General features: G+C 44.2%; 2 protein-coding genes across 2 annotated transcripts in view; one reads left to right on the forward strand and one right to left on the reverse strand.

The window, feature by feature from the left end:
• LOC133443736 (piggyBac transposable element-derived protein 4-like) overlaps positions 1–16,485 on the reverse strand; it is a 19,093-nt gene continuing 2,608 nt past the window's right edge. Inside the window, exons 2-4 of the mRNA XM_061720928.1 lie at positions 7,154–8,298; positions 1,318–1,783; positions 1–234 (exon numbers count right to left, since the gene is read on the reverse strand). Coding sequence (XP_061576912.1) covers positions 97–234; positions 1,318–1,783; positions 7,154–8,232 — 1,683 coding nt within the window. The 5' untranslated portion in view covers positions 8,233–8,298 and the 3' untranslated portion in view covers positions 1–96. The remainder of the gene's footprint in view (positions 235–1,317; positions 1,784–7,153; positions 8,299–16,485) is intronic.
• The window catches only part of LOC133443737 (high choriolytic enzyme 1-like), a 14,779-nt gene continuing 13,442 nt past the window's right edge, over positions 15,149–16,485 (forward strand). Inside the window, exon 1 of the mRNA XM_061720929.1 lies at positions 15,149–15,235. Within this exon, the coding sequence (XP_061576913.1) occupies positions 15,167–15,235 (69 nt within the window). The 5' untranslated portion in view covers positions 15,149–15,166. The remainder of the gene's footprint in view (positions 15,236–16,485) is intronic.

The raw sequence follows: 16,485 nt of genomic DNA on the forward strand, positions 1-16,485 counted from the left end.
AAATCAAATAAAAACGGAAATGGAACAATGTAGAACAAATGTGGGAGATTTTATACCAAAAATATGCAGTTTTACTCACAAATTCATCCCTGCTTTTTACAAAACACACGACGAACAGAACTTGAGGGTGTGTCCGCCACAAATGAACTTGTGGCAGTTGCTGCAGGTGGTCTGGGTCTTGTAGTCCCTCGAGGGGGGACACAGCGCGCAGCGCTTCCTCTTCCGGGCTGCGGTCTGGAGAAACGAGAGGACGGTTAAGCCTGATTTATGGCTCTGCGCTAAACCAACGCAGAGCCTACGCCCTTGCCGTGACACCGTCGTGAAACCTTCGGATTTCTTCTTCTCCGTCACTCCATTTCGCCGTGGTGCAATACCCCCCAGAGCGCTAGTTGATACTTGTTTAGCTTCTGGCTTTTCCGGTCACAGTGAATCAAAGAGATAAGGACAACTATTGTGCAAAAAACCAAAACAACCCCAAACAAAAAGAAAATCACACACACACACGAAGAAAAGAGCGCTGAAAGTTCACTACTGCTTCACGAACCGGAACCAGAAATGCGTTGCTACCAAGCGAACCAATCATAGCCCTCTCGGTCTGCGTTGGGTCTAGGGTTGCCACCCGTCCCGTAAAATACGGAATTGTCCTTTATTTGAGAAAAAAATGTTGCGTCCCGTATTGAACTAATACGGGACACGATTTGTACCGTATTTTCATTAACTTTTACACCATATTCTAGTTGAATTATTGAAATAAATTAACTTTTACACCATATTCTAGTTGAATTATTGAAATAAATTAACTTTTACACCATATTCTTCACCTGTATCTATATTCTACATCTGGGCTGATGTGGACATACATAGCATAGGAGGATATTTCAGTTACTAGTATGGTTGTCTGTCTGTACAGTCATGCAAGTTCAATGCTATTAAAGCACTTTAAACTTTAAATCAAAGCATTTAGTTTTTTCATATAAAATAAACACATTTTTATTCAGTTTTGAAGTTTTGGGGCTTTTTTTTTGGCTCCTGGGCTGCTGAAATCAGGGCGTCCCTTATTTCTATTTCTGAAAGGTGGCAACCCTAGTTGGATCTGTGTCACATTTTTTGGGATGTTCACGTCAGACAGTGTGGGCTACGGAGAGACTCCCGCGTAGCCGGGTACCCTATTTATTTTTTTGCCTTTATTTAACCAGGTCGGTCCCGTTGAGACACAATGACCTCTTTTTCAAGTGAAGCCTGGCCAAGACAGCAGCATAAAAGAAATTACAATTGCAGACACACAAGTCACCCCCCCCCCCACGTCCCACGACTCACCTCAGGGGGACTGGCGGGGGCGACGCCGCCGTCGTCCTTCACCCTCCGGACGATGGCGAGCGCCGCCGGGTTCCTGGGCACGTGCTGCCGCCTCTGGATGTGCGGCGTGACCAGCGCCTTTCCCAGCTCCTCCAGGAAGAGCCGGCGCCGGCGGAACTGCTTCCTCTGCCAGCCCGGCCGGAGCGCCGTCCACAGCACGAAGGCGTTGTGTGCCGACACGTCCAGGATGTCGAAGAAGATGACCAGCGGCCAGCGCAGCGTCCGGCGCTTGCAGCTGTAGCGGGACAGCAGCGCGTCCAGCGCCTCCACGCCGCCCCTGGTGGCCTCGTGGTCCAGAACCACCTCGGGCCGGCGGTCCTCGCGCTCGCTGACCGCCCCGTCCAGCCCCCGCGTGCTCATCAGCACCACGTTCTTGCCCTTCTTGGGGATGTAGGACACGAGGGCGGTGTCGGCCGTGAACATGAACCTGGACGGAAAGTTGCTGTCGTCAACGAAAATTAGGACTAAGGCCACGTTTACACATAGCCGGGTACCGTATTGGCCCGAATATAAGACGACCCTGATTATAAGACGACCCCCTCTTTTTCAAGGCTCTAGTTTGAAAAGAGACTTTTTGAACACCAAATTCAATTTTTATACAGAAAATAATTACAGTACATCTGAAACAAATGATTATAACAATATATTGGAGAGAAAAAGCATCTTACTTTGCCCCATTCATCATTAGGGATGGGAATGGATGAGATTTTTTCGTTTCCGATTCCATTTTCGATTCTCTTATCGATTCTCATTTGGAAAAAAGGAGAAGAAACAATTTTAGTATCAACTTTTTTTTAATAAAACAAAGTTGATACTAAAATTGTTTCTTTGTTTCAATTTCTTTGTTTCTCTGATCTTTTTTGTTCAAAGATATAACATTTTTATATCTTTAAACAAAAAAAAATATAAGTGAGGTCTTAAGATGCCCCCAGCCTTGGGCTCCTCGATGGTACCAGGGGGTCCCCACAAAATGATTTGTAATATACAGTAAAATATGTATTTAATATAAAATAATAATAATAAAATAAATATTCTTCTGTACAAATTAACTAAAAACAACAAATTACTTTGTAGCAATTGCACAAGATTGTGCAGTAACATGTTCAACACCACAAACTTAGTCCCTGCTTGGTGACATTCATCTATTCTGGCCTGATACTCTTCCCTGCCTTGATGAAAGGAGAATCTAGCAGTAGATGCTCTTTAACTTCTCCATAGATGAGCTGACGAGCTGCAGCTGTGTCGGGAGCTCTGCTGTCCGCCGGAGCGCCGGCACGTCCTCGTGGCGCAGCTCTTCTAAAGCATGATTTATGGTCCGCGTTAAATCGACGCAGAGCCTACGGCGTAGGGTACGCCGTACGGTGCGTGTCGCCGCGTACCCTACGCCGTAGGCTCTGCGTCGATTTAACGCGGGACCATAAATCAGCCTTACCACACGCCTGACTCCGCGCTCCCAGCGGATCAGCCAGCCGAGTCCTAACAGTTTCCCCCTTTGGTAAAATGTCCACATTGCAAGAATTGTCGCCCTGTTGTCATCCTTTTTGGTAAAATGTAACCAAACTTTTGAGCGTTTATGCCGCTTTGTCCCCGTGTTTTCCTGCTGGGCGCGAATGCGCACGTTGCGCAACGTGCTTGGTGACGTCATTCGCGCCGACTGGAATCGATAAGGGAATCGTTTGCCGAAAAAGGCAAACGATTCCAAGGAATTGAAACACTGGGAACCGGTTCTAAACAAGACCCGATTCTCGATTCCCATCCCTATTCATCATCATCTTGAAGTTTGCATCATAACTTCTCCTCTGCTGCCGGTTAACCTGGCTGATCTTCGACCCACTTTTTTCCAGATTGTTGCTACGTTTCTCCATTTTCTGTTATCTCTTATCTTATTTTCTTCTCTTTTCTTTCTTACCGCTATTTTTTATTTTTCTTCTTCATGACAGGGGTTCACTTAGTTAAGTTCAGCCTTCGCTTTAAAGATATCTGGCACCATCTAGCGTTGTGAATGGGTATAATGTCTAGACCCCGAATGTAAGACGACCCCCATTTTTTCAGCCTTATTTCAATGCAAAAACCGCCGTCTTATATTCGGGCCAATACGGTATTTACAAAAACGGATATTTCCCCCTCTACGTTTTGAATAGTACCATCATTTACACGAACCCCCATAAATACGCTGTTAAGGTGCTATGAGCTGCCAAACCTACAGGCGGCAGAGTAACGAGAAGCATAAAGTCATGCTAGCCAATCGGAATCCTGGAAAAAAACATCAACAAGTTGACACGAGTAACTACAGTGGCTTAACAAATAGTAAACACAGGTCGCACACATGATGCTTTTCCCTCTAAAGCTGGTCGGCCTGAATGAAAACTAGACCTTCAGTCCATCACAAAAGATTTAATTAATAAAGTTTCTAAGTTTTTAGTTTAAGTAATAAAACAGCTGCTACAAAAGCAGCAGAGATGATAACTTTACCCAGAATACACTGCTCTATTGGGAGTAAACGTCCTCCATCCTTCCCTTTCATTTGTTTTTTCTCAGCCGCTTTACAACTGTTTGCTCAAGATGTTTTACATCATCTAACCTGTAATAGTCTGACTGCTGGCTAATAAATAAATGAATAGAAAAGCTTTTCCCCGCGGGGCGGCGAAGTCTGCCACCTACACGACTTCACCCGTCATCGTCCTGGTGACTTGTTTTGTTAAGAGGTCTAAGACATGTCTGTAAACATAACCTGCCTTGTTGGTCCAGGGAAACGTAAATATATGTATTTATTTATTTAATGTTTTTATCTGCACAGACTGAAACTAACCGGACAAACCCTCCATGACATCATCCTCAGGTTTTCTGAAGACCGGATAGAGCAGATATTTCTGATTTCAGCACTGAGGCCATGTTTACACATAATTTACACATATTTACACACCTCTACGTTTTGGAAAATACCATCATTTACATCAGATCTCTTCATTTACACCAGGGGTCTGCAACCCAAAATGTTGAAAGAGCCATATTGGACCGAAAACACAAAAAACAAATATGTCTGCTAAAAAGTCTTGTATAAGCCTTAGAATGAAGGCAACACATGCTGCATGTATCTATATTAGTTATAACTGGAGGAAGATTTTTTTTTCATTATGCACTTCGAGAAAAAAGATGGAATGTCGAGAAAAAAGACGAAATGTCGAGAAAAAAATCAGAATGTCGAGAAAAAAGTCGCAATGTTGAGAAAAAAGTCGAAATGTCAAGAAAAAAGTCGAAATTTCGAGAAAAATGTCGAAATATCAAGATTAAAAAGGAAAGGAAAAGGGAAGAAAAAAGAGAAAAAAAGAAGAAGAAAAAAAAGAAGAAAAAAAAGAAAAAAGAAAAAAAGAAAAGAGAAAAAAAGAAAAAGAAGAATAAATGGGAAAAAAAGAAAAAAAAAGAAAAAAATTAAAAAAGGAAAAAAAAGGTCAAACATTTTTGAAAAAGCTCCAGGGAGCCACTAAGGGCGCTAAAGAGCTGCCTGCGGCTCTAGGGGTTGCCGACCCCCGATTTACACGAACCTGCATAAACAGCTGTTAAGGTGCTATGAGCAGCCAAATCTACAGGGGGCAGAGTAACGAGAAGCATAAATTCATGCTAGCCAATCATCGGAATCCTGGAAAAAAACATCAACAAATTACGTTTCTGTCGCATAATGTGATGTTCTGAAGCTTTAATGTCCGTTTCCCTCTGTTTACAAGCAAACGTGAAGACAGAGATTTTGCAAATCTCCACCTTGGCCAGAGTTTTCAGAAATTATCGTTTTTGGTGACTTTGAGTGTAAACGAATGGCTAAAACGCATGAAAACACCACCGTTTTTGCTACATGTAAACAGGGCCTAAATATCGTCGTCAACGAACCTTTATCACCTGAGGATAACGAGACGAGATGCAAATGCTGGTCATGTGACGATAACGATAATTAAATATATAATGCAATATCGTAGCAGTGGTCACCAACCCTGGTCCTCAAGATCTACTGTCCCGCATGTGTTGGGTGTTTCCCGGCCTCAGCACACATGATTCTAATTAACGGCCTTCATCAGCTTTTTATCAAGGTCTGGACAGTTCTGTTGTTGACACAGCTCCTTTTATCACGGTGTAATGAAGGGGAAACATCTAAAACATGCAGGACAGTAGATCTCGGGGACCAGGGTTGAAGACCAATATCGTAGAGCAGTGCTTCTCAATCCTGGTCCTCGAGTACCACTGTCCTGCATGTTTTAGATGTTTCCCTGCACCAACACACCTGATTCTAATTAACGGCCTTCATCAGCTTGTCACCAAGGTCTGCACAGTTCTGTTGATGACACACGTACTTTTATCACGGTGTGCTGAAGCAGGGTAGCATCTAAAACATGCAGGACAGTGGTACTCGAGGACCAGGATTGAGAAACACTGTCGTAGAGGAATAAAAATGAGACTAAAATGTAGATTACAAAATAAAAACTCTGCTAAAATGTGTCGAGACGAGACGAAATGTTCTACCAAAGATCCTTAATGTCCATGTTTTCAGTAGTTTCTCTGGTTTAGTTCTGCTGGGTGACGCTAGTCCTCAATCCCAGTCGCTGCAGCGGGGAATCAGATCCAGAAGATGCAGCTGCAGAGTTAGAGGCTGATGCCGTTAACGCAGAGCTCTAGGTTCACGTTATTAAAAACAAAGTTACAGAGAGAAACACGGGGATCTTCTCTGGGGCTGGAGAAGAAGAAGAAGATCCATCTTTGGATACACTTTCCTACATAGACGTGGAAAAGAAAACCCAATGTGTCGTTGAAAAAGATAAATATGTTGTAAACTCAAATTAGAGTCTTCTGTATCTGGAATGAATGTATTCTTGAGTCTAAAAGGTAACAATAATAGGCCTGTGTTGAAAAAATCGATTTCCCAATTCTAAATCGATTCTCATATTAATTCCTAAAAATCGATTCATACGTCTAAAGATCGATTTTTTTCTTTTTTTTTCTTTTATTTATTTATGTATTTTTTTTTCATCATTACATTACAACTTTTGGTTATTTTTTTGTTTATCCCCAAAAAAGGAATGTTTTGTTGGACATGAGAATAACTGGTGGCATGTTTTGGCCTAAATATGTTTAAAGGTATGAAAACATTAAAGTTTTCAGTTATAATTGCATAAATTGTCTATATTTCATTACTTTATACACTGTCTTGGGGTTACATTTGCAAAAAATGCTAAAAACCAAATGCTCAAAAATTAAAAACCAAAATAAACTGAAAATGGAACAAATAAAAACGGAATGTGGGAAAAAATAAAACCGATTTCATCCGTCTCTGTTTCCTCTCTGGATCTGTTTGGTAATTCTGACCCACATGATGTTTCTGAAAGCAGTTCTATCAGCATTCTGGGAGCTGATTGGTCCTTACAGCATCATTAGCTGCCAATACTTGCTATTTAATCTCAATATAATACTAGTAGTAATATTTTGCATAACTACAGTCATATAATTCATGCAACAGCTGAATCTTAAGAATCGGAATCGAATCTATTCTTGACATTTGAATGGATCCCCAGCCCTAAACAATAATATAATAATAAGATAACCTTGTTTGAATTGTAAAATGGGTTTGGCTAAATACAATCTTTGACTAAAACTAAAATGGTCCTGGACAATTCTGACTAAAATGCTCAGACTTTTAGTCGACTGAAACTTGACACGACTAAAAGGAGAATGAACGTGACTAAAACTAATAAAAACTAAAATGATAGCTTGACTCAAAGACTAAACTAAATCAGGCTGCCAGAAACAACTGTACCTGGACGAGTGGACCGGCCGGTTCCTGACGCTCAGGATCTGCGGCGGCAGCTCGGGCCGGTTCCTCCGGACGGGGCCGACCATCGTCAGCTCCCGGCTGAGCAGCTCCTGCCCCACGTCGTACGTGGTGAGCAGCTGATCGCAGGTGACCACGTGGCCCCTGAGGCCCCGCGTCAGCTCCAGCACCGTCTGCGTCTCCCGGGCGCCGCCGGGCGCCGCCCCCTCCGGCGTCCCGGTGTAGACCAGCATCCTCCAGGCGTAGGAGGACGCGGCGTCGCACGCCGTCCACACCTTGATGCCGCACTTGGCCGGCTTGGACGGCAGGAACTGCCTGAAGGGGCAGCGGCCCCGGAAGGCCAGCAGCCGCTTGTCCAGCGTCACGCCGGGCCCGGGCCGGTACAGGGCCGGCAGCCGGGCCGCCCACTCGTCCCACAGGGGGCGGATGGCCGCCAGCTTGTCCCCCCGCCGCCGGCCGGGGCCGGACTCCCGGGCGGCGAACCGGAGGACCCGCGAGAACATGTGGAAGCTCTGCAAGGACATGGTGGCGCCGAAGATGGCCCGGCCCGTCTCGGGGTCCCACAGGCTGGCGGTGGACTCGCCCCGGGACCGGTAGACCCCGGCCAGCAGCAGGACCCCCAGGTAGGCCCGCAGGTGCGTCAGGTCCACGTCCTTCCACTGCTCCTCCAGGACCCGCCGGCCCTCCAGGTTGGTCCAGCCCCGGATCATCTCCAGGATGGATTCGGGGATCAGCAGCTCGAAGGACGACAGGATGTCGTGGACGTGGGTCACGGCCAGCTGGGTCGGTCCTGGCGCCGCCGTTGTCGTCACGGTAACGCCGGAGCGGGACGGCTCACGCACCGGGGACGGAAACCACTCGACGCGGCCGTCCCTGGACTTGCAGGAGCCCCGCGGGGCTCCTCCAGACGGGGGATGAGGGGCCTCCTCCGGCACCGGCTCGTCCTCAAACTCGCTGTCGCACTCGGACTCGATCTCGATGACGTCTTCGTCCTCCGAGACGTCCTCGTCCTCCTCCCCGCTGCCCGTCTCGTCCTCCGCTCGGACCAGCTCCCGGCTATCCATGGTGTGACTGGCGGAGGATGGAGGATGAGGCGGCTTTGGTATCGTCTCTCACTCCTCCCACGACGGCTGCAGGGAACAGAGCAGAAGGAGTCGCGTCTCTCTGATAAGCCCAGTCTGTGTTTGTCTGCTTGCAGGTCAAACTGACCTGAACATCCTGTGAGCTGCAGAAACGTGTGGGTGTTCAGCCTCACGTGCAAAAACCAGCCTCGGCTCGGGAGTTTCAGCTCCACAACTTTCTGATTCATATTTTTATTGATGCAAGAGTAACAAAGGCACTTACATACGCCAGGGCACATTGGTGACAGCAACATGGTTGTATGCACCAGTGGATTTAAATGTACATACTTTTAAGGCAAGGCAAGATAAGGCAAGGCAAATGTATTTATATAGCACAATTCAACACAATGTAATTCAAAGTGCTTTACAATTTACATTAAAAGCGGCAAGACATAATTAGACAGTAAATAACAAATTTATTGTTCCGGAGGCGGACCAGCTGCTGGAGCAGTGCTGCGTCATGGAGGGGGTGGTCCTGGGCGCACCCCGGCCACGGCCGCGGATGCCGTCTGGCCCGAGGCCGCCCTGGGCCCAGTCCCGAGAGCGGCCCTCTCGGCGGTCGGCCCGAGGGCCACCTCCCGACCAGTCTCGGCAGTCGGCCGAACCGGGAAGGCCCGGAGGTTCGGATGGCGGTTCCTGGCTTCCTCTCCCGCTCTCTTTTCCTCTCTTTTTGTTAACTGTTTAATAAAAGATTTTGTCCCAGTGAGCTAAACATCCTTTCTCTGGACTGGTTAATAAGATCGTTGATAGTGTGAATAATTCTCCTAATATTTGCTTTATTAAAATAGAAGTCATGACATGGGAAACATGAGTATTTCTGTTAAAATGTTGTTAAAAATCTACAGTAAAATTGAGTTAAAGAGTAAATATTAAGCTTAAAATTGTAAGTCTGTACAGAAAATAATTGATGTTAAATGAGCATGAGGCTCCTTTTAAGAAATGAGACTCTCTAGCGCCACCCTTCACCACGACGGCCGTCGGGGGTACTGCAGCCAACAGTGAAGCCGGCACGGGAGAACGGGGAGAACGTGCATGCAGCGTCATGTGACGTCACATCCGCAGGACAGCGCGGGAAATTCGGCCCCACAATTGCAGCACATTTTGCAGCACACAGCCTGTTCAAGGCAACAGAGAGATACACTAGAGGGCTCATTCTTTTTGGTTTGGAACGCTTCATCTGACATTATTACTAGAAAACGTAAAACGTATATACACATTTTTTTAATAAATCCTGCCTCAATCCTGCCTCAGGCTCCTTTAAACTTAAGGAAAACGGCTTAACTTAAAAGTAAATGGATCTATAAATAGAACTAGATTTCTGTTCATTAATTCAATATTTATATGCATTTTAACTACAGCTGTTGCTTATTTACTTTATTTGAGTTATCCTTAGGTAAAATGTAGGCATAAAATATACCCATGTTTATACTTAGCAGGATGCTGAATTTTATTTACATTTGTTTGCTGTCGCCATGATGACGGAGGTGGCGTAAGTGATGTGAAATAATTATTTTTAGCAAAAAACACAAGCGTTTCCTACTTCTAACCAATCATAAGTGGTGCAATAACCTAACCAGAGCGTTGTCCAGCCACAAAATATCATTTTTAATTGCTTTTGAACCAGGAAGTGGAGACAGGCGATATCAAAATTCATTGTTTTAACCATTCTCCCTTTTCGTCAACCACAGGGAATTCCCTGGGCATCCCCTCTACGTCATAGAGTGACGAGCGGAGATCCTGATCACGTGACGAGTGCCCTGATCGCGGATGTGTGGTCATTGATTACTGTTGCTATGGATGTGGAAGTAAACAGTTAAATATATTGTGCTTTTTTGTGAGATCAGGTTGGGTTAGTGCCTCCTCCATCTCCCGTCTCCAGATGGTTCAGAATGCTGCAGCACGCCTTTTAACTGGCGCACGTAAATATGAGCACATTTCCCCCATTTTAGCCTCCCTCCACTGGCTGCCCATACAGTCTAGGATTCATTTTAAAATTATTTTATTTGCTTTTAAATCCTTAAATGGTCTTGCCCCGCCGTACCTCTCTGAGCTTCTACACCCTTATTCACCTAGTCGCTCTCTCAGATCAGCTGATCAGCTGCTCCTGAGAGCCTAAAACTAAGAGGATGCTCAGAGGGGACCGCGCCTTCGCTGTTGCAGCTCCAAAACTTTGGAACAACCTGCCTCAGCAAATCAAACAGGCCTCCTCTCTGTCTGTTTTTAAATCCCTTCTCAAAACCCACCTTTTCTCCTTGGTTTTTAACACCTAGCATTTATTTTATTCTTTTATCTTCTATGCTATCCTATTTTATTCACTTAAATTATCAAAATTGTTTTATTTATGTGTCTTATGTTTTACGGTGTATTGTTTTAGTTTTCCATTCGCCTGTCCAGCACTTTGGACCATGTTGGTGTTTTTAAAGTGCTTTATAAATAAAGTTGACTTGACTTGACTACTACTGTCATCTAGCAGACACTTTTATCCAAAGCGACCTACATCTGAGAGAAGAACACAAGTACTTTGTGTCAATAGGTAACTTTACATCTGAACAAGTGTGGAGTTCCCCAAGGTTCCATCCTGGGACCTCTTCTGTTTAAATCTACATGCTCCCACTGGCACAGATTATAAAGAACAACAACATAAACTACCACAGCTATGCAGATGACACACAGATATATATATTACATTTACCCGGTAAAGGCTTTTGGTAAATGCATTGAGGAGATGAATAACTTGCTGTGTCACAACTTTCTCTATCCATCCATCCATCCATCCATCCATCCATCCATCCATCCATTGTCCGCCGCTTATCTGTTCCCGGGTCGCGGGGGCAGCAGCCTCAGCAGGGATGCCCAGACTTCCTTCACCCCAGACACTTCCTCCAGCTCTTCCTCCAGCTCTTCCGGGGGGAGTCCGAGGCGTTCCCAGGCCAGCCGAGAGACATAGTCTCTCCAGCGTGTCCTGGGTCTTCCCCGGGGTCTCCTCCCGGTGGGACATGCCTGGAACACCTCCCTAGGGAGGCGTCCAGGAGGATCCGGTACAGATGCCCAAGCCACCTCAGCTGACTCCTCTCAATGTGAAGGAGTAGCGGATCGACTCCCAGCTCCTCCCGGGTGACCGAACTCCTCACCCTATCTCTAAGGGAGCGTCCAGCCACCCTGCGGAGGAAACTCATCTCGGCCGCTTGTATCCACGATCTCGTCCTTTCGGTCACTACCCAAAGTTCATGACCATAGGTGAGGGTAGGTGCGTAGATTGACCGGTAAATCGAGAGATTCGCCTTTCGACTCAGCTCCTTCTTCACCACGGCGGTTCGGTACATCGACCGCATAACTGCGGACGCTGCACCGATCCGTCTGTCAATCTCCCGCTCCATCGTTCCCTCACTCGTGAACAAGATCCCGAGATACTTGAACTCCTCCACCTGAGGCAGGACTTCTCCACCCACCCGGAGAAGGCACGCCACCATTTCCCGGTGGAGAACCATGGCTTCGGCAGGGGCGGATCTATGGGTGGGCCTGGCTGTGTACACGCCCACCCAGATTGACAGCTTGCCCACCCAGTTAGATTCATGGAAAAAATAAAAAAATATATATATTTTTTTCATAATTCATGATCAGTTGCCATTGTGTCTGCATTAAAAGTGTAACTGTGTAACTATTTTCTTGTTAACATTTAAAATTTAAAATAAAAAAATATAAAAAAGAACTTCCTCTCACACATGATTGACTGATGTTGTTACGCGTCATGTTTCAGTTCAAGAGCGGGTCAGAATGCGGGTCATTTAGGTAGACTACTGTTGCAGGTAGCTTAAATCGTTGAACAATGGCTAAACAGCTGTCTTTGAGCCACTTTTTCAACAGCTGGACAGCTGCCCTTCAGACATTTTTCCTAATATGAACAGTCCATTAAGAGCCATCATAACGCTCCCTTTGACCCAGTGTTGAGAGACTTTTCCGCTACAAACAGGATCCCGGCTTGAGATCATCCTGACTGGTCGCCTCAATAACCGGACACTTATTTAATTTGAAAGAGAAATGATTGACTGTTCGGAATATGATGACAGAATCAACGCTTTTAACTCCAAGCCCAGAAGACTCTGTCTTGTTTAGCAACTGCAGGTAAAACAGTGTTGTTTATTTTTTATATTTCTGGCCCGCCGTGGCATGTTATGATTGCGTTTACATGTGGGGAAGCACAAAACTTTAACATGTTCAATTTGTCTGACATTTTAATATATGTTCTATACTACCCAATCCCACTTGCAAATCACCAACTTTATGAACGAACCTCATAAGCGAGTAATGGTTGCGACAGTCAGGTGTCCAATGTGCTGAATTTGTGTCCGGAGCGAGGTGTGAAGATTTATTTAGTGAACAGAGAAAAACATGTCTCTCATTGTTTAATATCAGCAAAACAATAAAGCTTCAGCAAAGACATAAACTCGATCTCTTTCGTTCTCTCCCTCTTTTTTCCTTATCACGTTTTAACAGTGAATTCAGAACAGAGGTCTAATTGTGGAGTCTACAGTAGGACTGCTGTATATCCTTTCATACCTGTAGATATGTATCTGACAGCAATCTGACTTAAGTACAAGGTGTACTATAATTTACAGATTTATTTACACAATATCATTTGTACGCACATCTCAACTTTTAAAAAATCAGGCCCATCCAAATTTTTGCAGGTGCACCCATTAGCTACATTCTGGCTCCGCCACTGGGCCTCGGTTTTGGAGGTGCTGATTCTCATCCCTGGCGCATCGCACTCGGCCTCAAACCGCCCCAGCACATGCTGAAGGTCCCGGTCCGATGAAGCCAACAGGACAACGTCATCTGCAAAAAGCAGAGATGAAATCCTGAGGTTCCCAAACCGGATCCCCTCCGGCCCCTGGCTGCACCTAGAAATCATGTCCATAAAAATGAACAGGACCGGTGACAAAGGGCAGCCCTGCCGGAGTCCAACATGCACCGGGAACAAGTCTGACTTACTGCCGGCAATGCGAACCAGACTCCTGCTCCGATCATATAGAGACCGGACAGCCCTTAACAGAGGGCCCCCCACAACTTTCTCTAGTTAAACAAAAACAAAACTGAGCTCATTGACTTTGGAGCCAAAGAGAAAGGATCACAGGTCACCACAGAACTTCAACCTATGCACCTTAAAACCACCAACCAGGCCAGAAATGTGGGTGTCGTGATGGACTCAGACCTGAATCTGGAAAAATGTCAAGACTAATGTTGAAATACAATTTCAAGAATAAAGTTGAAATTTCATGAATAAAGTCGAAATGTCTCCTCTGGCCCATCGAATCCATTTAGGAGAGCGACTGACAGCTATGCAGCAGCAGCCGTAACTACAGTAACTAACTAACTTACATCCTTGGAGTGTAACATTAAGGGTAAGTTTCTGAAGTTATGCAAATGTGTGATATGTGTTTCAAATCAATATCATAAAGACATTTCTTGTATTCTGAACCTTGTTGTTTTTTTCCTCAACATTTCGACTTTTTTACGAAATTGTACTTCAACATTAATCTCGACATTTCGACTTTTTTCTCGACATTTCGACTTTTTTCTTGAAGTGCATAATGAAAAAAAAATCTTCCTCCTCTAAAATATTATTTTTATTTTTCTCCTGTCTGACCCTAATAATATTCCGTACTGGACAGACCATAAGCTCAGTCTTGGATGGATTTAGTTGAAGGTGACGGTCTTTCATCCTTAAAACTGGTTCAAGGTCAGTAAGCACAACAACATTCATACATAAGGCATCCTGCCGATTTTTGAGAAAAATTAAGGATTGTAAGCCTTATAGTGCGGAAATTACAGCAACTTCCACTCACCCATTAAAATGAATGTACATTGGTTATTAGTCATTTATAGCTGTATAATAAAAACATTTTTTTTAAATACATTTTTATCCCTGATTTTTTTTTTTCTTTACATTTAAAATCTAAATTATATAGGATTTAGAGTGGGTAACTGGTATCTGGTTAGTTTTGTTTTTACACTTTAGTTTTAATACATTCTACATTTATTGTACAAGTGAAAAGATTAAATGGGAAGTGATATGAATGATTTAAAAAAAGTTATGAAATTGTTGGCAGGGAATGTCCATAATTAGCGCTGCACAAACTACGGTAACGTGTCAAAACGTGTCAAGATTTTTTTTTTTTTTATATTTTTATCCCATTTTATCACCCAGTGCTCCTACCTACTTTACATTTAAAATCAAAATTATATAGGATTTAAAGTGGGTAACTGGTATCTGGTTTGTTTTATGTTTTTATACTTTAGTTTTAATACATTCTACATTTATTGTACAAGTGAAAAGATTACATGGGAAATGATATGAATGATTAAAAAAGAAAAAGTTATGAAATTGTTGGCAGAGAATGTCGGTAATTACTGCTGCACAAACTACGGTAATGTGTCAAAAGATATTTATGCTTCTTCCCAGGTAACTTAGCAAAGCTTGATGGTATTTACACATAAAGTTAAGAAAAGTTTAAATATTTCAACACTTTTTCACTTAAATGCAATTTTTTTTTGCCACTGGATCCATTTTTCTGCCGTTTTGGGCAAATAATTATGGGCAATATGCTGCGCCGACGTCTGCATGGATGCAGGCTACAAAGTGTGGATCAGGGGTGCGACATCCCATCATAACAGCGGCCAGGTGTCCTCAGGGCCGACCTGGAGATAGTGTGCTGCCCCGGGCGGGTTGCTCGAGGGCGTGGGAAGAGACGGTGTGTTTTCAAGGCAGTGCAGTGGTTTATCTCTGCTGTTTTCCCAGCAGCGAGATACGACCTCGGTATAAAACCAGCGCCGCAGCAGGATCCAGGCGTCGTTATCACCCACTACAGCAGGTAACATGGTGTCCTTGAAGCTCGGAGTGCTGGTCCTCCTGGTGGCCGCCTGCGGCTGCTGGGCCGAGGACGAGGTGAGGTTCAGCTGGTATCCAAGGACTCGCTTTGACTAGAAAGGATTATTTTTATTTATAAGATCATTTCAGATGTTGAACTTGGAAAATCTTTAGTTCTTTAATATGAGGAAGCAGGATCCGTGAGGAGTTTAGATGTGATGCAGGAAGTCAAACAGAGGTTTTTGAAATGTGTTGGTCTGGATCACTGATGTGTTAATGTCACCGGAGGATAGCGAGGGAGAGAGAGAGAGAGACAGAGAGAGAGAGAGAGAGAGAGAGAGAGAGAGAGAAAGAGAGAGAGAGAGAGAGAGAGAGAGAGAGAAAAGAAAGGGGTGGTGGTGGAAAGAGATAGAGAAAGAAAAGGTTGTTGAAGCATCTGACCTTCCTGGATCACATGTGTTGACGTCACCTGAGGTGAGAGAGAGAGGAAGAAAGAGAAGAAAGAGAGGGGGGGGGGGGGCAGAGTAAGGGAGAGGAAAGAAAGAGAGAGAGAGAGAAAGGGCGAAAGAAATGACACGTTTCCACTAGAACCTACTCTACTCATCTCAACTCGGCCTGGTTTCTTTTCCACTACAATTCAGCACTTGAAGCAAAAGTAGGAGGTTGGAGCAAAGCTGCTGTGACGTATTTGATTTTGTGATCCAAACGAAGAAGACAACAACACTAAAGATGTAGAACCTGGAGGAGATGATATATGTGCTGCTGGGTCTGTGGCCTGTGTTTGATATCAAGTTAAAAAATGAGAGTGAGAGAAGCTTCAAGCGGCTTTTTAATGTTTTTAGTTGTCTCTGCGCTGCTGAAAAGTCCGTTGGTGGCTGCGAGCAGCTATGAAGTGACAGAGCTCCTGGTAGATCTGGTCGTTCCTTATCGCCCGTCTAGATCTTTTTAATTCTCTCCTCAGCCACCAGGTTTATGAACATCTGCACCTCAGAGTTGGATCACCAAACAGACTTTTGCTGCCGTTGCTTGTTGAATAGTTAGTTAGTTAGTTAGTGATTTATTCCGAACATGCAAATGATATATAACGTAAATATGAACAAGTAAAACAGAAATAATAATACAAAATGGCCGATCAAGACAATTTTACAAAACAAAACAAAATAAAACAAAAAAAACAGCACAGTAATTTCACTTGCATGTCCGAAAAGGGGTGGGAAGAAGTATAACTTATTTAATCCCGCCCCTTCTCCATAAAATATTAACAATATTTATTTATGTCCTTCTTATTTTTACATTACTCTTTTCTTAATTATATATAAATATATACA

The sequence above is a fragment of the Cololabis saira genome, chromosome 5 (genome assembly GCF_033807715.1).
Source record: "Cololabis saira isolate AMF1-May2022 chromosome 5, fColSai1.1, whole genome shotgun sequence".
Lineage (NCBI taxonomy): Eukaryota > Metazoa > Chordata > Actinopteri > Beloniformes > Belonidae > Cololabis > Cololabis saira.